The following is a 23,192-nucleotide window of genomic DNA, read 5'->3' as shown; positions in this document are numbered from 1 at the left end:
CTCTGCAGGAGAATGAACTGAAGCTTTCAAAACTAATAGTTCTGGTATTACCCATTAGCAGTGCTCACAGGGACACCAAGAGGTCACTAGCTGGATGCTTCCCTTCCTCCTGGTAGTGGGAAGGCAGAAAACACCTTGCAACCAGGCCAGTGCACAGCACATCCATGCTGCAGTGCTGTTGCTAGTGCAACATTATTTTCACCATGGTCAATCTTCAGCTTTTCTTGTGCATGGAAGGAATCAATCTTACTTACACAGAGGCTTTCAAAACATTCACTTTAATAAATGCTGCACACTCAGCTAAGTTTCCTGCCAAAGGTTTTGAAAGTTCTCACCTGCAGATTGTATAACAAAGTGGGAGCTATATGCAGGCTGTCAGATATGGCCATGAAAATGGCCAAGGTTTGGTGTCCTAAAACTGCTTAACAGGCAGTTCATGGGTTGAAGCTTTGTTTGCCGGGTGCTGTGCTCCAGATGAAGATGTCCAAAGCCAGACAGGGTTTTCCTCAGCACTGCAGAAACTGAGAGCCCTCAGCTGTGGCAGAAGTGGGGCCACAGGGGCACCTTTTGGGTCCTTTCCTGGCATGACCCTCACCCCAGCCACATGCAGGCAGCACACAGAAATCACCTCCCATGAAACCTTCACCCTCCAGTGCTTGTGCTCTCTCTGCACCCCTGCCCAGAACTTCCAAATCTGCCCTCTGCACCCTGCTCCTGTCAGGGAAAAGATGCACAAATCCTCAAAAGCTGCCCTACCATGCTCTGACTGAGAGGGAAAAGCAGTCACAAGCTCTCTGGTACTTGCTGACAAGACTGTCCTGGGGATCTGTTTACTGGGAAGCTTATGGAGAGATCATTGCATCCATTGCCAGGATGATAAAGCCCCTACTGCCCCCAACACAAAAAATAAAAATTCCACCTTTTCTGACTTTCAAGGTGTCTTCTCACAGGCTTGGCCCGGGCTCTATTGTGCACATATTTAAATTCTGCTGTGTCACTGCCTTTGCTAAAAGCACCTCTTTTTCCTTTTTTTTATTCCTCATTCTGCAGGCTATTCCTTTTGCTTACCCTGTCTCTAATACTGCTTTCTACTCATCTGAAGTAAAAAGAAATTTTCCAGAAATTTAAACCGTTTTGACCTTGCCTCACTCATTTTTATATTCCAAAACCTTCCAGGGCAGTATTTAATGCTTGCTTGAAACTCTGATTTTTTTTTTTTATCCCAGCATTCACTATCTGGCAGAGACACTTTTGTCTGCTCAAATTCTCACTGCTGTTTTCTGTCTGTTTTCTTCCAAAACATTCACAGCATCAAAAGAGGCTATCAGGCTGTAGTGATCCCTGTGACTCCTGCAAGGAAAGATGCCACAGTTTCTGTAGCATCGTGCTGTTTCCATTGAGGGGGATGGACAGCAGAGAGAGATTTGTTTCAGTGTCCTGTTACTGTGTAGTTGCCCTGGCTCTGATGTACCTAACAGAGGTTACAGGGGATGCAGAGCATTTGATGGGCTTGACTCCAAACCTGGGGCTTGGCAAATAAAAACCTCTTCAAGGACAGCTCTAAACTGCAGTAAGACAGACTTCCTGGCCTTATCCTGTATTTTGGCTTCAAAAGAGGGTGGTGTGCTGAGCATACTGGAGACACAGCTCTTCCCAAAGCACTGTTAAAATGCAGGTATTTCTTCCCATGTGAAGAGCAGGGCAATGAGTAATGGGGATGTTTCTAGAGGGAAAGGATAATGAAACTGGCAGCCTGTGTTACACATTCCCCGTAGTCTCCACACCACGGTGTCCAAACAGGGGGGTGAGAAAAATAAAGACAGATGGAATGGTATCTCTCAGCCCACTGAGGTGTAAATAGGGGATACAGAGACCTAGCAGAAAAAAAAAAAAATCAGACAAGAAAATAATGAGCACCAGAAGTCTCAAATGCTGCACAGTTAATGCAAATATTAGTTGCATTTTGGGTATGGCACCATTTCTCCAGCCTCTCCTTCACACATCTGCACTTATGGCATCTGCAGCAAACAGCGAGGTGGCAGCAGCAAAGCGGGGTGAGCAGCAGCCCAGCGTGAAAGGAGCTTGTACAAAGTAACCCCAGTGCCAGCAAGAGCATTGTGTCCCTTTATGGTACAGCTATCAGCACCAAAGAGCTGCTGCACCCCTCCTGCCCTAAAAATAGTGTGTGAGCAGGCTCCTGTAGCCCTCATGCCCTGGGCATACCAGCCCTGTGCATCAAGCCCAGGGGAATGAGGTGAGGGTACCACAACAGGCCCTGGTGCTCACCCAGGCACCTTGGAGTCCTTATGGCAGAGCCAAAATTGAACATGCCTACAAGGTTGCTTTCTTCTAATTCAGATTTAATTTCATAACCTGGCAGATAAAAGAAATGTGAAGGCATATCTGCAGGACTTCAACACTGCATGACAAAAGAAAGTGGAATTATGAATGTCATATTAATTTTGGCTTGTGCTGACATGTTTACTTGTGGTAGAGGCCTTACATCAGACCACTATTTTGAAATCAAGTGCTGCAACATCTGTAGGTGAAATGAAGTCATTTCAGAGCAAATCCACAGTCTTATCTCAAAAGTAGCTTGATTTGGTGGCTGTCACAAGCATAAACCTGAATCCTAATACTGTTTTTCAGTTCTCCCTGCTAGAAAGTCTCAAAGACTTCAGCAACACAAACTGCATTAAGATAAATTTCTGGGCCCAGGAAACTCACCCAATTATTATTTTGTGTGCAAAATGCAGCTCAGTGAAGAGTCCCAAATCCTTCTAAGGGAACATGGTTCTCCCACACAGGATTCAGCATCCATTTCCCCTCTCTGAATCTAAACATTTTGAATGCCTCAAGACAGAGCAAGAGTGCTTTGGAAAGCTCCTGCTTCTATGGTGTTCACTGACCAGGAATCTGACCCAATTCAGCTTGCTCAGCACTGCAAGCATCAAGTTTGCCTTTCTCTTACCCCTGGAAAGCCAAGAAGGAGATGAAAGGACTATCCTAAGGAAAGGACCTGGATGGAGCCTTCTGGCTGCTAATGTGATTGCTTTTCTTACAGCAAAGAGCACAAGTAAGAGGACAAAACGTGGGAATCACCAAAACAATGAGGGTGGTCATTAGTGCAACCTTCTTGCTTGGAAGGACATCCCCTGTCTTTCTTGACCTCACTTTCTGAACACCTTGTTCAGCTGGGCCATATCACCAAGACTGAATGAAAACTGTCCCAAGACCCTGCTTTCCAAGGTGGATGGATCCTTCTAAGGTTTTTTGTTGCTGAAATGGCTCCCAAGGTATTAAGGAGTCTTTTTTCCCAGCCCCACAACCGAAGAAGAAGTCGTGGTTTTCAGCCTCATCTCTGGTTTTCAAGGTTGTTTATTTTATCTAAGAAATTCTTTTTCTGACCCACTGAGGTCTGTCTGGCAGGTCGATTCGTGGCACACTGACCACCCTCAGGACGGTGTTATCTTTTTATACTAAAAACTACATTATTTACAATAATTTACAATACTTTATTTACAATAATTTTCCAATACCTATCACCTATGTTAGACAGTCTGTCTCTACCCTAAACCAATCCAGAAGTGTCACCATCACAGCAGAAGATGGAGGACAAGAAGAAGAAGAAGAAGAAAGACAGGACACACCCAGATTCCTCCATCTTGCCTCTTGAACCCCCATTCTAAATCCCCAAAATTCTACTTTTTAACCTTGTGATAAATTCACTATCATTCTACTCAAACCCTTGTGGCTTGTAAATCTTCACGCAAAGTTCATAATTGTTTCCATGGGCTAAAATCAGAGGCACAGGTGTCTTTGACTCCGTGTCAAGGTCTCTGGGCCCCCTGCTAGGGTCTCAAGTCCTCCAGGGCAGCCAGAGGAATGTCCTGGGTTCCAATAGATGCTCTCTTGATGGGATGGGACAACCTTCTCAGGGCTGTGTCCCCTCTTGCTGCCAGCCTCTGCTATGGACATGTGCACTATGAGAGCACAGCAATAGCTCTCGGGTGGGAGAGTGCGTAAACGCTTTTTCTGTAATAAAGTGGTTGCTATAATAACATAACTAGAGCAGTGTTCTCCAGGAAGCCTGGGGTGGTTCTGCTTGTTTGTTTTTCTTATATAAATTGAAATGTATTTCAACTTTAGGATTTAATTTCCCCTCACACTCCTGCAGCATTTACAGCTAAATACAAGAGGGAAAGGATAAGCCTCAGCTGGGGAATCTGGATTGAAGAGGTTCTCGCCTGACAATGAGTCACAAAATGTGGGCATTCAGTCCATGTGGAACGCTGACACAGCTCCTGTACTCCAATGGACTATTTTAATCTTAGGTATCACCTCTCTCCAGGCTCACACATTTGTCCAGACCCCTCTCCTGCCCTCCTGGAGAGCTGTAGTAAGAGGTGTATGACATGTGTATGACATCTAAGCTACCTTAGATGTTCCTACCTTGCATAATCAAAGAGTATGTTAAAGGTAAGGTAGGTACAGGAACCCATGGGGAAAGAAGTCCTAAGAGGATGTTGAAGGAAAGGTATGTACTCCAAAGAGCACATTGAAAGTAAGGTATGTACAGGAACCCATGGGGAAAGAAGTCCTACTTTCACCCAGCTGTGATGAGGGATTGGTTTTGCATTACTTCTTTGCTTGCTTTCTCTCTTCTTCTACTTCTTCCTCACTTATTGAACAATAAGTGCTTTGGTTTGGTTTTTACCTTGACCCCCAAGTTTTCTTGCTCTTTTCTTCCCCTGTCTCACTGGGGAGGAAGTGGAGGAAGGAAAGCAGGTAAGCAGCTGTGTGATGCTTAGCTGCCCACTGAGGTTAACCCACAGCTGGAGTCCACTCTATAAAAAAGGGATTCATTTGTCTGTTTTTAGCAGAAAGATGGGGTAATGCTGAGGGAGGGAGGGAGGTTTTTATATCACATCTGATTTTGGCAATGACAAGTGAGAGACATCACAGCATTTTTCTAATGTTTTATTCAGCTGACTTAATGTGGAAGAGCAGCAGACGGAGAAAATGACACTGTTTCAGGTGCCCTTTTGGAGACACAGTATTCCTGACACAATGTCCTGTTGGCATCCTCTCCTTTAGGGAACGTGACACACTGGCCCACATGACCACACCCAAAGAAATGCTCTCCAATGTGGTGCAAGCTCTGCGGTACCTGGACACCCATCTTCCAAACGGCAGCCATGTGATTCTAACAGGCTTGGTGGATGGCCGCTTCCTCTGGGATAACCTGCACAACAGATACCATCCTCTAGGTAAATTTGAGGTGTTGTGGGGTTCCTCCTGGTCACCAGCCCAGTCATGTTGGCTTCTCTCCCTAAAAAATCTATGAATCCATTGATGACTTCAAACAAACCTGACAGAGTGGAGGAGATCTGAGAAATATGAGGCAGATATTGGCTGTGCTGCAGAAGTAGGAATGACAGCTCTTACCATTTCCAGTGCAGGACAGAATAGACCCCTATTCTGACTGGTTCCCTCACAAGCCATACCCACCCAGCTCCAAACCAGGTTCAACACGTTTTGGTGGTGCAAAAAAGCTGTTCTACCACAGTCTTGGCCCAAAATTGTGGCCAGCCTGCCTGCATTGCATCCTGATTGTTGTTACAGGTGGAGATGGGCATTTGGTTTACACTCACTGACTGGTGGATGTTGTATTAAAACTGAATGTGGACCAAGGCAAAAGATTAGGTCAGAGGGTTCCAAATGACTTTTTTTATATTAGAGAAATAAATTTTCTGCCAGCACTGGGTGCCTGGCACCTCCTACACTAGCTATATGTGATGATTGAAACCTCATACTGTGTGCAGGCATGTTTTGGGACATTCCCTCAAAATGTAAAGTGCTTTGGGGCATTTTTTTTCAGAGATTTGGAGGCTACCTTTGGGATCCTGTCAACTCAGAGTGTGAATGGCACAGTACCTCTGACCATTAACGGACCACTCACTCCTTGGCTTTCTAGACCAAAAGCACGTACTCACTTGTATTGGAGTAAAAGAATCTTTTTTGCATCTGACAGGCAGGAAGTTGTTGTCATAATGGTTCTCACCAGCAAAGAGAGAGAGAAGCTAAATCACATCATTAAAATGGTAGATTACAACTTCAGATGATTTTGGCAACCACTGGGTAACACAGCTTGCAGCTGTGTTGTGGTTTCCCCAAGGTTCCCTAGTAATTACCAATGGGTTCACATCTTTCCCATTTCTATTCCTATATTTTTCTCTCATAACCACTATACTAGTACCAATAAAAAAAAAATTAAAAAACTAAAAAGAAAAATCTTACCCCTTTCAAGGCAGGGGAAACCTGTCATAATTATTTTTAGTCACATAAAACCATTTCTTCCCTTGAGTGCATGTTTATCACAGTGACAGTTCCTCTGACTAGGTATCTAATTATCACAGACAACACGTAGCCAAATCAGGAGTGATTAACTATAGGATCAGTTGGAAAATTTTCAGAGGGGCTGATTTGCCTTGGAGGGACCCAATTAATCCTAAGCAACATGTTTTGCAGCAAGGGATCCCTTCTGGCACATCCTCCAACAGGCTGTGAGCAGTTTTCCCCATTTGGCTGCCACTCAGCCATGACCAGACATCAATCTGTCTTTCTGCCAAATCCCTGGTCCCCACAACAGCCCATCCCAGGGCCTGATGCTTCAAGCTACAGAAATCTGGAACATCCAAGTAGCCAGAAGTGTTCCTAGATCTTTGAACTCCCCACCTTTTGCTTTCTGGGCAGCTGGAACTGCTGCTGGGTGATGGGCAGCTGTGTGAAAGGCAGGAAACACATCTGTATCAGGGAGCCTCTGCAAAGCAACCTGAGAAGCCCATTTCACTTGGGAGAGATTATACTTTGCAGTTCCTAAAAACAACAATAAGAAATTCCTATTTCAGCACTGCAAAAGTATCAAAGCCTGATGGGATGATCAGAGTACTACAAATAATACAACTAATACAAAAAAATGTGGCCATTTAAATCTCGTCTTAGTTGTAGTTACCAAAGAAGCAAAAAGATTGATAAAATAGATCATTCTCTCAGCCAGCCAGGCTATTGCATAGCACAGTGAATTTTATGGAATATTAGCTGGGTGCTTGACTTGATGCTCAAATTTCCTCACCCACAGAAGCATATCCACTTCCCTCCATGACAGCAAAATTGTTTCTCCGTTTTAAGGCTAACCTCTGTGAAGTAAATGCAAAACTCAGAGTGTATACAGGCACCCTTCAGCTTTGCAAAGCCTGCATTTCTTTGGTGGGTGAGAGACAGGTTAATAGGGAAATATCAGCCATGCACTTTGGAGGCTGGCACAGGCTGTGATGACTAACCCCACACGTGAGACAAATCACCTATGAAAGGCAGCAGAGGGATGCAGGAACAGCAGGTGTGGGGCTCTGCACATTGCAGGGACACGGGCACCTTAGCAGGAAGGATGCCTTGATGCTGCCACATCTATTGCACCCCAGCTCTGGTGGTGGGAGGGTCCCCTGGGCGTTGGGTGTGTGGTGAGGCTCTGGGGGTGCCTCTCCCCACCCAGGAGTGTAAGGCACAGGAATGCATAGGTGTGCAGAATGAAATCACATTTGGCCATCGGGCACACGATGTTTGGCTCCCTGTGCTTTGCAGGACAACTGAACAAGGATGTCACGTACAGTCAAGTCTACTCTTTCCTCGACTGCCTCCAGGTAAGGTCTGCAGCTGTAGCTTAGGAGCCCCCCTTTCATCTTGTTCTGCTGCTAAAGCCCCTCTCCTCGTGCCTGCCCAGGTGAGCCCCTGCAGCGGCTGGCTGACCCCCAACGAGACCCTCAGGAACCTGACCTCAGAGGTAAGTCTCAATGGGGCTGCAAGGGGATCACCCCAGTGCTCAGACACTCTGTCCTGGGTCTGAGGAGAGAAGCCCAATTGCCTCAAAGGTAAGATGTCAGCACAGGTTTTTTTCTTTCAAAGGTGAGGAGAAGTTGTGGAAACATCCACACTTATTCTTTCAAATGCCTCTCAGGCTCTGGGAGGCAGCATGCTCAAGTTAAGGGATTTGTAAAGGTATTGCTGTTACAACCTCTCAGATACCCAAATTTATGCTCAAGGGATGTGATCTCCCTGAGACAGAACTGTTCAGGTCCATGTTCTTTTAGAAGAAAATGTGCCTGATAAGAAAGGAAAGGCTTTTGAATCATGTGAGCTGTTGGTATGACAAGCCAGCTGCATAGATTTTTCTGGCTGTAGGATCAGGTCCTGAGAGCAAGAGCCTTACCCTATTTTCATTTGAGATTTGTGCTAATCTTCCTCAGACACATTTCTGTGGACTTAATCACCAGATGGTGTGACCAGGGAGCATCCAGGCTCAGTGCAGGAATGAGAACAGACAGAACAGAGATGTCTTAAAACTCAACCTAGAAATCTGGCTGCAGAAGTGAATGATACATAAAAACAGCCACTTATTTTCTTATGATACAAGCTGATATTTAATCCCAGCAATCCCCTGCAGCCATGTAAAAGGAGCCAGTAACCAAATGTTATGAAAGGTGTCGTCTTTGTGTTTGGTTGTATTAATGTTTGCATTCACTAAACAACAAAATATGACCTTAATTTCACCAAAGCTTACATATGTATTTCATTTTATGCCATGTCCCCCTTGACAGGGGGCCATTAAGCACATTCCTAAACCTTTGCAGGACTGCAGCTTATATATTCATACCAACAATACAGAACATAGAGTACATGTAACTTCTGTCCATGAACAATGCATATATCTGCAGGGTATGAATTAATCATTCTGAGCCCCTGTCTGAAACTAATTGTCTATGTTATTATCCAAACTGCACAATTTAAATATTTAGGAGATCCTGATCTCTGTTATGGCTGCAGAAATTACACTGAATGTATCAGGCAGACGTTCAATGGTGGTAATTTACTCTTCTGAAAGTAAGGGTGGAATTTGGTCTGCATAGATAAGCATTATCACCCCCAACTTAGTAATGGCAAGGATAATAGGAAAAGAGGGCATTTCTTTTGTAGAAAAGTTTTGAATTTCTTTAAGAAAGAGCTCCAAAAGCGAGAAACTTAGAATATTTATATAAGTGTAGGGGCACTACTAAAAGCAGTCTCCAGTGAAATAAACATATGCTGCAACAAACTTACCAAATCAGCTGAGACCTCAGTGCAGTCCCTGAGGATGAACTGGGTACTCCAAAGGCTGGTGGTGCTTATGCAAGTCCACGTTCTGATGAAGAGCCTCATTTCACCTCCAGTCTCCCAGAAGCAAGGGCAACATTAGCTTTCAAATTCCTGCCTGCACATCAGTGACAAAAGCTGAATCCATGCAAAGCAACATGAATAGCAATGAACAGTCATTAAATCATTTGATTTTTGCAGAGAGCATTACAACTTTCCAATGTCCTGAAAGAAATAGCAAGATCTGAGAAATTTGCCAACTTTGATATTTTCTACATGGATTTCCCACTGAGACAAAGTAAGTTGTTTTTTACCCTGTCTTTCTCACAAAGCTTTTACTCGAGTTCTGGCCTGCTGATATGCTCCTCATATTTTGGCTCTATACCAGTAGAAGGGCAATACAGTCAGTTAGCCTGGGTAACCCTGCTGTCAGGGCTATGGCCAAGGATGTATCCTTAATGCCAGCTTCTCCTGGCTTCCATGGTTGCAGTGACCAGGCACCTTTCCTAAGACAAGATCCCACCACTGCCTTGGGAGCTACAGCGTCCCCACTAGTCCCAGCTGCTGGCACCCACCACCCCAGTGATGCACAGCACATTGGCCACTTCCTCTTGGGTAGCAAAGTGACAAGGACAAGAGATGTGCCTCTGCTAAGAAGGCCTCCTGCTTGTCTACTGCAACTTCTCAGGCTGATGAAGAAAAAAAAGAAATCTCAAACCATATTGGTCTGTAAGGTTTGGTTTTATTTTTGAACATTGCTTTTAAAGCAGGTTTTTAGGCTGGAGATGTATACCTGCAGTGGTCAGAGTAGTCTTCATGCTGCCTCCTCTGGGCTGAGCAGTGCCTTGGGAAGGGGATCTTTCATCAGCCATTTCCCTGCCTCAATAACACAGCCACCCTCTCACTGTTCCCAAAAGTAGAAGCACCTCTCCCAGGAATAACTGGCATATTTCCTATGTTTCTTTAAACACCTACATACTACTGTAACTTTTGACTTGAAGAGCTTACAAAACTTGTCCTTCTGTGATCTTTAGTGACATTAGGTAAGCGCATTACCTAAATCACTTTCTTCTGAAACTGACACTTAAAAATAAATTAAAACACCTGGGAAACTTTTGTCATTATGCATGAGCGTGAGCAGACAGTGTCCTTGTGCGGCTGGGGACAAACACCTGTCATTGAGTCCCTGAATCAACTCTGCTTACCTTTCAAGATGCACAGGGGTCCAGCTTGAGGCAACACCCAGCATCAGCTCAAATTCATCACAAGGAGAAACTCACTCCTTCTTTTTAAAAACAAGGATCAGCATGAAATGAGTGAATGAGTTGGGCAACCAATTACAAGTAGATAGACAGTGAAGGGAAAGTAGGAAAACAGCTTTTTTCCAGGCTGGATGTAGAAAATTTCTACATCCAGCCTGGATCTCCCATGTTACAACTTGTCTCTCCCTCCCCCAGTGTGCGCTGCTGTGAAGAGGCTGGTCCCATCTACATTGTCTTCCCACAGGCTCTTCCCTGGAATGGACCATCCCTGTTCCTCAGCCTCTGCTCTTGGGGCAGGAGCTCCAGCCCTCCCCACCTTGGGGCGTCTCCCAGATAGCCTGAATGTTTACATTCAAAAAAAGAGTATATAATAATTAGGAAAAAAGCTTGATCTTCATTTCTTTGTTTTTATGTTCACATAGAGAGGTAGTTCCATGTAGTCCTTATTGAAAAATTTTGTCTGGGGACTGTATTTTAAATCCCAGCATGCAGACATCTAAATCCAAAGCCACAAAGGGACAGAAGCACCCTGTCAATGCTTTAAAGTGTACTTCTCTAATGCTTCTCCCCATTAGTGCTTAGCTGTCCTTGAAAGCACGAAGCAGCCGCATCACGTAAGATTATTAAAAAAAAAAAATCTCCTTTTGCAGCTAAATCCCATCAAAATTCACAAACTTATTTTATCCTACATGACCCAATTCAGGAAGCTGGTTCTGGGTCTCATGAAGACCATATGGAGGAGGAGGAGGTAAAGAAGTGAGGATGGGAGAGGTAGACTTTCTGTCCAAAAGTTTCTGTCAGAGAGGTGGACTCCACTGTCAAGTTCATTCTCATAGCAGAGTTTCAAGGGTGTCCAAGTCTCCTGGTGGCTTTTGCCTCAGCTACTTAATATTTAACAAGTCATTAGGATTTGGAATGAACTACCTGCTGGGTAGGCAAATTACTTTAATAAGTTAAATTACCAACTTTAGTTAATTTATTTGCTTTCACAAAAGGAAACATCTTAATATAATTTGCTGTTCTTGATTACATTGCGTTAAATAAATGAAGTAAACAAAATCACACACGCATATACAAACATCAGCTTTGAAAGACACTTTGCAAAATTTCCTGCAGCCCTGGAGCCAAGGATTCGAGCTTGCCATCAGGAGAGCTGTCAGATCACGAGTGTGCTCAAAAGCCAGCTAAGGCTGCTGACCTACTTTTCAGGTCTCTTTCTGAAGGAAGCAGCAAATCCTCCCCTAAACTCTCCAGACATCAAATATTTAGCAGTGGTTACACACTGAGTACATAGATTTCAGGCTGGCCTGGGCATATATATGTACATAGCAGCTCCCAGTTTTCTCCGAGTAAAATTTGAGTACATTAGCATTTATTCTAGATTTAGGTGGACACTCAAGCTCACATGTTGACCTTGACTAAAGAAATTAGTGTTTCCTTTATGAAGCAGTGGAATAAAGAGGGGGATAGGGGTTGCTTGTTATGCCTTTTCCTTGATGTAGATAAGAGCAAACTCTAGTCCAGTCCAGCCAAGGCAGCAAGCATCTCTAAGACAAGCTCTGGACATACTCAGGTGGTGGGTATTTGCTCAGCTGCTCTAGGATTTTTGGAATTCAGGTATAACAGTATAAATTGACCTATCTTGATACATATCTTACTTCCTCCTCTGCTGTTTCTGGCACTGGAACAGTAGTCTCTCTACAGATGAACTACAAATGTACTAAAACACAGTACACAGCCTTGTACTCCATGTACAGTATCACATATAAGGGGTTGGGTAAGTTCTCTGTGCATCTGTATGTGCACTGCGTGGTGGAATCTAACGTAAATAAATATGTGTTATGCCCAACATACTGCAAATTTGAAACAAACCTACAAGCCCCATGTCTTCAAACAGGTTACTTTGGGCACTGCCTGAAGCATCACAAGTGGGTTTCTACAGTCAAAGCAGGAATATCACCTTTCTGTGAATTAGAGTTAGCATGGGGACCCAGACATCACTTTTTGACACAATAGCCAGGGTCCAAAAACCAGCAGTGAGCCCAGATCAAACTGTGGTGCTTGAGTGGAGAACATTTTCCTCCTGACAGGATGCTTGCATAATGCTATTAAGAATTCTTAATCTGTCATTATGAAAGGAATTATTGAATTTACAGTGTGTTAATGCCATATCCACTAGTCCCATGTTTGATCACTGCACAGCCCTTTTGAAGAGAGAAAGCTTTTTACTTCTCTAATGGCTCCAGGGCTTACAGCACAGCATCATTTGCATTGAATGTCACGCTTATGTAATTCAAAAGGTTATTTTGTTGGAGTTGAAAAAGACCACTTGGAAGATAAGTAACCAAAAATGACAGCCTGTTCATGCAGATTTCAGCCCATGTGAATATTCTGTTACCATCTCTTTCTCTAAAAAGTGCTGTTTTCTTGATCTCTACTTTTTCTTTTGCACTGCTGAAGATGCAACTAACATGGGAAATGCAAAAGTGTTAAATCAGTATTAAATAATTTACAGGTTTACTTGCTACAGCATCCATCTTAGTTGGGAGGGAAAGTGAATTGTTTTACAATCATTTATGTTCAAAGCACTTCCTTGCATAAATATCGCAGAGGGAAAAAAAAAAAAACCAATAAAGCCTTAAATACTGCCCCAAGGAGAGGGGATTGTACACACTATAGGCTCTGACAACTCTATGCGAATTATCATAATCTTCACGCAGAGCTGTCGCGTGCCTAAAAACACCAGCGATGCTTTGAGGAGGAGGGGGATATGTCTCGGGGCGGTGTCTCCGCTCTCCCGGGTGATAAAATCCCTCTGCTTGCGCTCCTTGCAGCGGCCGAGGAGTGGCGCAAGATGGGAGGCGAGCCCTGGCAGCTGATCGAGCCAGTCGACGGCTTCCACCCCAGCCAGGTAAAAACCCGGCCTCAGGAGATGGGTGGGAGCAGGTGGGATGTGGGATCATGTGGGGTTCCGGTGCCTATTGCTGCCCCAGGCATCCAGCTGGCGTGCCACAGGGATGCAGATTTAGGGAATCTGTCTATTTTAAAGGAGAGAAAGTCATAGAATCATTTAGGTTGGAAAGACCTCTAAGATGATGGAGACTGCCGGGTCCACCAGTAAACCCTGCCCCAAAGCAGCACATGTTGAATACCTCCCAGGATAGTAGTGTACCCACTTCCCTTGGGAGCCTGTTCCAATGCTTGGCAACCCCTTCCCTGAAATGATTTTTCCTAATATCCAATCTAACATCCCTCTCCAGTGCAGTTTGAGGCCATTTTCTTATATCCTATTAATTGTTTCATGGGAGAAGAAACCACCCCCCACCACATCTCAATATCTTTTTAGGTTGTAGAGAGCACTAAGATCTCCCCTCAGCCTCCTTTTCTCCAGGCTAAAAAACTTCTGTTCCCTCAGCTGCTCCTCAATAAGCCTTGTTCTCCAAACCCTTCCCCAGCTCTGTTGCTCTTCTCTGGACAAACTCTAGCATCTCAGTGTCTTTCTTGTTGAGAGGGGCCCACAACTGACCACTGGATTTGAGGAGCAGCCTCACAAGTGCTGAGGATAATCACTGCCCTAGCCTTGCTGGCCACACTATTGCTGATACAAGCCAGGGTGCCTTCTTTGGCCAATTTAAATGACAGCTGTAGCCCAAGAACCAATATCTCCGATATTTCTGATGGCTGCACTCTGCTCTGAGTCCTGCAAGGAGTTTGCCTCTTTCCCTCACTAACCAGTATCGTGACCAAACAGGTCTTAATGCACAAAAACTGATCCTTGCTGCTTAGGCTGGCCAGCTGCCTGCCCAAACACCCGTGGGAGTTTTGCAGGATCAGGACAGTAAGGCAGCACTGCAGAAACCAGACAGGCCCCCACCAGCCCTGCTGCTGCCCTGCAGCCTCTGAGACTGAAGGTTTGCCTGTCACAGTCTGGAACAAAGATTCTTTTTGAAGTTATACTTTTAAATTGCTTCTGCTCAGCATCTACATCTTATTACTTTTTCACTTGCTTGCTTGGCCTCCGAGGACAGGTTGAAGGAGAAGGTTTACAGTCTGTTTATTACAGAAATAAACAAAGGGGAAGGAGAAGCAGCTGCTCCACTGTAAGTCCTTGCTTTGGTTTGATAATCTAGCGTGAGGTTGCCTGGTTCCCACCATGCTCACTTAAAATTAGGGGTTTTTTGACAAAAACACATGGAGAGTGTTCTGCAGTCAGCTGCAAACAAAGCCAGTTGGTTTTCTATACACCACCTGAAGGTTTCAAATACACGTGCAGAGAAAAGCAGCAGTCAGTCTCCTTTGCAAGCAAACCCCACCACACTGCCCAGCCACTTGGTAGCTCCCCCTGCTCAGAATTATGGGGGGATTTTATGGGCCAGTTTTATGTTGTGGAATAATGCCCTGCATGTGTTGACTCCAAAAACCCCATCTCCATATGACCCAATGTGATGCTGCTTTCCACACTGGGAAAGAGCAGTCAGTGGAGAAGCACTTCCACAGGAGTAGGGTGCAAGCACTGATGGATTCCAGCATTTCAGCAACTTCTCCATTGACTGTTCTGTCAATTAAGATAGGGGAAACCTGCAGGGGGAAAGTCCAAAGGGAAAATAGATGCTTTAGGTGCTATCTTTTACACTCATGTTAGTCACTCGGGGCCATACAGTGCCTTGCTTAGCCTTGCCAAATTACAAGATCCTCCTGTTCAAAGAGGGACTCCTACATAGCAAAAATTCCTGCCTGTCTACTTTACAAGTACCAGGAGACAGCTGCATAAAAGTATGAATTCACAGCATGGGGATGTGGAGAAAGTGTGCCTTGATTTTTTGCTGCAGGCCTTTTGCAAGGAAGCAATTAGAGAAAACCTAGCAAATGAAATGAGAGTAAAAACAGTGAAGAAATAAACCCCATTCCCAACCCTTCCATCATGTGGGGAAACTGCACTACAAAGTCTGGAGTGCAATGGAAACATTTGCATTATTTTCTTTGCATTATTTTCCTGTCTTTCCCTGGCCTAAGGCTGGCCTGAGGTTTCTTATAACCCCCCCCCTTAGCACCAGGCCACAGTGGGAGCCAGGCTTGTCATATCACAGCTTTTCATCCAGCCCCCGGCCCACATCCTGTATCCCACCAGCAAGGTAGCAAGGAGTTGAAGGCAGCAACTACTTAACAGGATCCTTCCTAGGCCACAAGAAAATTACAAAAGGACATTGAAGGGCAGCTACAAACCTGCTTGCAGCCCCCAGAGTGCTGAGCTACAGGATGCAGTCAAGCACTGCCATATTTCACTCCCTCTGGACCTGGCATCCTGCAGTGGTTATGATCTCTCCCTCCTGCTGCTAGCATGACGTTAATGCTTTTATAGATACATTTTCCTTTACAGTCAAGGTGCCAGCTGTAGATATGCCTCACTTCAAGTGAGTTATTGTCCTCCTAGGTTTTATTAATTAGCCTTATCCAAACATCCACCATTGTAAATCCATTTTTCTTTTCCTGTTAGAGAAGTCTGTTATCAACATACCACTGTTTGGACTGAGATGTTGCACTCTGCCCCAAGAGTAACTCTCTTAATAAATAGAAGGGGAAGTATGAGCAGAGACTGCTATTTTAGAGTATTCTTAAGGAAGATGATAAACAATTCACTCACTCCTCATACAAGTTTTATTTAAAGTTTTACTTTCTCCTGACACAAATGCCTCTGGCCAGGTATGGGTTTTGTAGCACACAGAGCTGCCTAGCGGGAGAGGATTGATTCCATGCAGCTTGTCAAGTGAACAGAAGCTCTTGCTTCCATCCCTGCAGCTATTCCCCACACCTCACAGGCAGCTTGATAAATACAACAGATAAGATACCGAGCCAGAGCATTTCTGCTGAATTTTCCCTCTGTAGATATCGAAGCACCTGACAAATATTTTCCAATTTTTAGATTGAGAAGCACTCCAAGGAAAGCATAAACACCTTAGCTCTTGCCTTCAATGCAAAGAAATTTTGAAGTTTGGGATGAAGGAACCCCTCTCTGTGCCCTTTTCAACCCAAGGTTGAGCTGGCAAGTTGTGATTACTAGGTGATCCCTAATCACTGTGGTACAGCAATGGGCAGGATAAGGTGGTGTCTGTTGTCAACTGTATCTTTAATTAAAAAAAAAAAAAAGTTGTCTGCTGGTATAAACAGGGCAGAAGCAGGTGTCAGCACATATATCCAGGAGTCCAGAGGTCCAAACATTCTGGAGGGATGTGGGAGGGAATTGAACCTTTGTAACTAAAGCTTGCATACCTCGCAAGGAGAAGGAAAAGAAAATAAGAAATAAAAGGCCCCACTTTCCCTGTCCCATAAGAGCTATGGAAGTTTTTCATGCATTGGAGAAAGGCTAGGTTAGGTACTCAGGCAGGAAAAACTAGCCCCTATGGTCCCCACTCCAGGCAATATTTTATATGAAAAAATTGTGAAAGATGGGATAAACACCAAGTACTGATTTGTTGAGTTGGGCCCAGAATCACATTCTCTTCCTGTAAATCTCTTGTGGGAAAAGGGTTTTCCTGCATGGTTTTTTTTAAGTTGCAAAACAGGAGGGAGCAAACAAAACACTCATAATTGGCATAATTGCATTTCAGTAAAGTTTCAAAGCTAAAATTTGCCTCCATAAAGTTTTTTTCCAAAACACCCAGGATGGAGGTGGAGGAAATACACACTATTTACTTTTAACACCTAAAAGTAAAGTGATCCACTCAGTCCTCCCAAGTTCCCTCTAGAGTATTTTTGAGACACCATTCACCAAAGTCCAGCTTGGTTGTCCTTGGAAAAAATCTGACTTTCCCTTCCCAGTGACTATAGAGGGAACCCAGGGATTTTCTTCAGCATCTTCTCCTTTACTACAAAATTTCACTGCAAATCCTTGTGAACGCCAGATGGCTTCAAGGACACCAGGCTCCTCTAGAACAGTCGATTGCTTTGTTTGGATGACAGGGCCATGCATTTCAACAGGATCCTGCATAAACGGCTCCATTTCTTGCTTTTGTGATGTTTCCAGGGAGAATGCAAAAGCCCTGAGCATCACAAAATGGAACCAGAGACGCTTGGAAGATTCTTAATGTTTATGTACAGGCAGGAAAGCACAGCTTGAGTGTGATTAGCTTCTCCTATTTTCTTCCTTAAGTCATAGCAAAGCATGTTCCAGCCAGAAATAAAGTGGAAAAGCTGAAGTGACGCATATCAGAGGAGTTGGGTATTTACACTTGGCTGAGAATCATGCCTATCACCTGTTTGGTGCAGAAGGGGAAAGCAGATAGCCAGAAGCTGCTGAAAAACCACAGCTGCCTCCCAGTTGCAGTCACCTAGAGCTCTGTGAGGAATGGGTAATACTTCCTTTAAAAACTTGCTTAGGGGTTGTCATCTTCACAACGACAACAAAAAGATAATTGCAAAGCTTATAAAAATTATACCACGTCTCAAAGTACAAGAACTCTGGAATTTAAAAAAGACCTGCAAGAAAGCAATTTCCAGAGTCACAAATCCTTCTCTGTCTGCTAAACTACTCATCCAGAATTAATTATTGAAATCATCCAGACGTCAAGAAATTGTGTGCACAGAACCTAATTCAATTTAGGGCAGTCTAAGCACACATACCTTAAATTAGAGTCAGCATTAGTCTGAACACTGTTGACCATACCTCCAGTGGTACCTTTGCAAAGGATGTAGGGTTTCTTAAACCACCCACCCACCCACAAAATTAATGAATCCCACCTATCCTGCTAAAAAAAACACATGGAAGGTTTAGGGAGGTTTGTGAAGGAGGTTTGGAGACCACCGTGCCAGAATGGACCACTCTGACAGGGAAAGGTCTCAGCCCCCTGGCTGTCATAGGGTGTCCCAGAATAAGATTTGGTCACAATAGAAACTGCAACCAGGAGAAAACCCTCTAATGAACAAACCTCCACTATCCCTCTTCCCTGCCCCAATTCCTTCATTAGCTTAACAAGACCTTGAGAGACCAGAGTCTAAGAGCCTACCCCCCACAAATGTTACTCTTTGTACATGAGCCCTTAAATAAAAGAACAATATTTGTCTTCCAGCCCATCATTAGAGCTTCTTTTAAAGCACAGGATTAAAAAAGTAGCACATAAAAATTTGCCACAGGCTCCAGTATCTTCCCAAACTCCAAAACAACAGTACTCAAATAGCTTGATTTCAAAAACCCACCTTGGCCCTTAAAAAAGGCTTTGTTAGCCTTATTTAAACCTCATAACTACAATCAATATCAGTGTGTTGAAAAGTTTGGGTTGAAAATAAAGTTCTCGTATGGGCCAAATATTACTGCAGGTCAGGAGTATAATAAAATGCCTTAGAAGGGTGTAAAAACTTGGACAAGGGAGACTCAGGCTTTTCTCTCTGTCCCTTTCTGCTACCGCTGATGTTTTTCACCCTGGCAATACAGCAGATAACATTTCTCTTTGGTACATAACTTCTAGGGCAAAAACCTCTGCGAAAGCTGGAGGGAGACTGATATGGAGGAGAAAGGCTATTCTATCATTCTGCAGGTCTCATGGGAAAAAAAAACCTCTGAAGACAACCCAGTAGCAGGTGCAAACTTAGAGCATCAGACACAGTTAGTTATGAAACTGGAAATAATTGGGCCTCTTTTTCCTCAACACCTGTGGTTTCCTCCCAGGAGAGCACAGAGAACATTTAAGAGAAGTACCAAAGGCATTTGGGAGCATGAATTCCTTTGGACTTGCAAGAGTTTTATGCATTATACCCAGGTGGTGCTTTTGACATACTTTCAAAATTTTTCACAGGGAAAAAAAAATCAGACTTCAGGGCTTTTAAATAGCAGTTTATGGACTAGACACCATAGGCATCTGGAAATGGTTGGAGACAGACATGATTAGACAAATGACAGGTCAGGGAGTTGCAGATATATGGCCCTCACCCTATTTTTACTGTTCAGAAGGACTTAGACCTGCTCAAGGAGCTGGAATGGGGTATTTGCTTTGGTTAGAGGTTACAGTCCATCACATGGTTATACTTATGGTGGGGTCTTCTAAACTCTGGCATTATAGAAGCACAAGAAATTGACAGCATTTGTGGTTTGCAGATTGCTGCAGCCCTTGGAACAGGCATTACCTGGCAGAAGGCACTACACGAGTGGCCTCAAGTGCTTGGCAAGGAGAATCCATTCAACGACCAGATTGAAGCCATATTCAAAGATCAAGGTGGACACTGACTTCCCAACTGCTGGAACCCTTGCGCGATTGATGATGGCGCTTCCACGAACCAAGATGATTAAAGACACACACAAAAAAGGGGGGAGAGGAGGTTATCAGAGCCAGTAGCAGTGGACATAACACAAGAGCATTCTTTTCAGTTTGTATCTCACCTGCACAAGTAGACAATGCTTTTTCTGTGGAGCTACAAAAATAAAAATCAAAGGATAGCTGCCAACTAGACTATTTATTGTACCAGTTTGAAAATCCATTCTTCTTTTTTCCATATACAGTAAACTCCTACCCTTACCTAATCCTTTTTCCTTCTGCAGAACATTTCTAGGTTTTCTATTTGTAGTGTTTCAACAGTTAATCTGATCCCAAAAGGAGAGGGGGGGATCCCAAACTCATTATGTTGCTATAAATTGTGTGTATGTAATTGCCTTGACTGTCAATACATTATTTAGCTGCTATTTGCTTATTAAAGTGTGCCAGGAATCACAAGGCACTACAATTTTGATGTGCCTGGCAGCATCAGCACAGGCTGACTGAGCACAGGTTCTTTTTCCCCATTAATAAGATATTAGGTTGACAACACTTCATGTATTTAAAAAGCGGGTTGCTTTTTCAACCTGTAATGTATCTGTGCTTTTTTTGCTCCCTAAGAAAAATAATATGCCCAGTCCTATGTGTTTTACAGGCATGGCCAAGGGAATCACTGAAAATACTGGGCAATCCTTACTTCATAGGCAGACTTGAAGATGGAAAATTACTGCATTTTTTCACCAGCTTATCCAATGCTCTTAGCAAAATAAATATTTAAAAATCAGAGACAGCTCTATGCTACTTGCAACCTTACTGATGATGGAGGGATCAGAGAGCATTAAGTGGCATTAATTATGGGTGAAAAAGATCCAGTAAATAGCAAGCATTAACATGACATGACTCAAACACTCCAACAGCCCAAAACTCAGGTAGAGTTGCTCTGCTCCTTGTTCTGAGCACAGCCCTTGCACAAGGCTGTCACACGTGAGGCAGCTCTTGGGCTGTGGTCCAAACCCAAGGATAGGGCCTGGCTGTAGGATGTACACCCACTCAGCATTTTGGACAGGCAGGGGATGACTTGGCTAATACTATTTTGATTGAAGCATATATTACTGCTTTCCTAGATCCTAATCCTTTTTATAGGGTACAGTCAATGCTGGGTCTTTTATTAAGATATTAAGATAGAAACTATGATAATTCCTTTGGGATGACTGCTAACACTTAAGTAAATATTCAAGTCACCTACTTTAGGAAACCAGAAGGGAATACATTCCTTAATTGAATGATACTTGTTAATAAGGCCCCAATTCATTAAAGGCATTTAGATGTTACAAAAATACCCAGTCTCCCAAGGAATAGTTTCAACTCCAGAGAGGCACACCTGGGGAAGACTATTTAGCGTTAGAAGGAAATCCCCTTGCTTCCTCTAGAAATTCTCTTCAAACAACATAACATTCCATGTACCCTGGCCAGGTAAAGCACCTCCTATTTTTATATTACTTATTCAGGACTCTTATCTTTCATTAAATACAACACAAGGACAGAAACAAGTGCATCCACACATTTTTACTACAGCCCAAGTACAGCACAGGCAATAATTACAGAATATCAGATTATTTTCTCTACATCAACACACAGAAGTGTAGCAATTAAAAGGGGGAAGGGAGTCATGTTTGGAAGCCTAATTTTCAAGGCAATTTCTTTGCAAATTATTGTATTTCATTTGAGGTTGGGATTTAATAACACCAATTAGGAGTTTTACTAAGTAGTAAAACTGAAATTTCCTCAACTAAAATAAACATTGCCCACAGAAAAGCATTTTTCTCTTACAGACTTTCTCACTTGTGAACTTACAGAATTTCTGAACAATGGGGAAAAAAAGGTTTCTTTTATAATTAGAACATCTTTTGAAAGACAACCTGAAACCTCCATAGCCAAATCCCAAAGCAAAGCCCTCTCAAAGATTTGCCCAGTTCAACTGCTAATGCTGGATACAGGGTCTCTGAGGGACACCAAGGAATAGGCTTGCCCCTGGCTGAAAGCACACCACCCAAAGCACATGCCCTTGCACCTCAAGTTGAGCTCTGCACCTCCAAACCCATCTGCATGCAGAAACCTGATAATGCATTATCTATCTTTATTAAAGAAAGATGAATTTCGGGACTATTAAGCCATCAGCTTTTACAACCACTATGTCTCAATTATTTCAAATGCAAAAAACAGCTGAAGTTCTGCACCCCCTAACATCAATCACTTACCCATACCACTCTAAAAATACATGTCTTATATTTAAAAATGCTGCTGAAAAAGCTTACTTATGCTAAAGCAGTGAAACTATGAATTCTAGTCTATTCCATTAGGTTAACTGTCTCCTGGTGCTTAGGCTGGTTGAAGGTGAAAAATGCACAGGGAAAAGAGAAATGGGAAAACAAAGTTTTTCTTGGAAAGCTTATTATAATTCCATGCAATTCAAAGTTTATTAGCAGGATGAAGTTTTAGAAGAAATGGTCTGTCAAGATCTTTTTTTGGGGAGAGTCAAGATCATGTGAATGAATACAGAAGGGATTATGTCACTGGCTGGGTCCAGCACACTGCACAAGGGCAGGTTCTCTTGATGTTACTCTGCAAACGGTTTTTACAAAGCTTTGCTTGAAATCAGACAGTAGGAACACATTTTGAGGTACAGAACATCTAAACCTACCTGAAGCCATTTGAATTCACAGAGTCTGGCCTCTTCACAAAGAATCTGCTCCAATTATGGAAAAGACTATGTAGCCATTGTGGCAAACTTTCACCACAAAGCCTTAAAAGAGCAGAGGAACATGGGAGGGGAGGAGGCAGCACCCAGCAATACCAGCCAGGAAAGCCATAAGCACAGGTTTCCTGCTAAGCTTGCATCCCATGTTTCTGCTGGCTGCAGGAGCCCATGTGCTCACCACTCATGTGCCCAAAAGTCACCACACAGGTCAGCTTTTCTAACTTAACACCACCTCTAGCACTTTATACCTTTTCCTCTATGAGGAGGACTTCTTGGGCAATGAACAAACACACATTGGTTTCTACAAGGGATAACAGTCCAGTTAGCCTAAATAAAAATGTTCCCTTGAACATCATCCAGTTCTGTTCTTAACACCTTTCTGTGGACTTATAATTCAAAAATTAATGATTTTTTAACACTCACTTGGGAGTTTAAGAAGACAGCCTACCACACATCCACTGCTGAAATTTGCTCTTGCACTGTCCATGTTGTGTTATTCTGCTGCCATATCTCTGTCACAAAAAAAAGTCTCTCCTCTTCATATTTGATGAGCTGCTGCACACGGACAATCTGGCCTCCCACTACAAAATTCAGCTAGCTATGTCCAAGGCTTCACATTATCAAGTGGAATTCTGGGATACATGTACAGAATAGAATCCTTCCTTAAACACTGTGTGGAGTCCAGCTTTTCTTCAGCCTACAAATTAGTATCTCAAATTGCATAGATGACATTATGAAAAAAGCAGG

The 23,192-nt window shown here is 43.4% G+C and overlaps 1 protein-coding gene across 2 annotated transcripts in view; it reads left to right on the top strand.

The window, feature by feature from the left end:
- Positions 1-19,880, top strand: part of AOAH (acyloxyacyl hydrolase) — an 82,397-nt gene extending 62,517 nt beyond the window's left edge. For both annotated transcript variants that reach the window (XM_036405980.2, XM_036405981.2), the window contains exons 17-22: positions 5,098-5,270; positions 7,642-7,700; positions 7,781-7,840; positions 9,388-9,484; positions 13,283-13,359; positions 19,534-19,880. In XM_036405980.2, coding sequence (XP_036261873.1) covers positions 5,098-5,270; positions 7,642-7,700; positions 7,781-7,840; positions 9,388-9,484; positions 13,283-13,359; positions 19,534-19,662 — 595 coding nt within the window. In that variant the 3' untranslated portion in view covers positions 19,663-19,880. The remainder of the gene's footprint in view (positions 1-5,097; positions 5,271-7,641; positions 7,701-7,780; positions 7,841-9,387; positions 9,485-13,282; positions 13,360-19,533) is intronic.
- The last annotated feature ends 3,312 nt before the right edge of the window (positions 19,881-23,192 follow it).

The sequence above is a fragment of the Molothrus ater genome, chromosome 1, assembly GCF_012460135.2.
Source record: "Molothrus ater isolate BHLD 08-10-18 breed brown headed cowbird chromosome 1, BPBGC_Mater_1.1, whole genome shotgun sequence".
Lineage (NCBI taxonomy): Eukaryota > Metazoa > Chordata > Aves > Passeriformes > Icteridae > Molothrus > Molothrus ater.
Note: the sequence above shows the minus strand (reverse complement) of the source record. Positions and strands in the feature narration are given on the sequence as shown.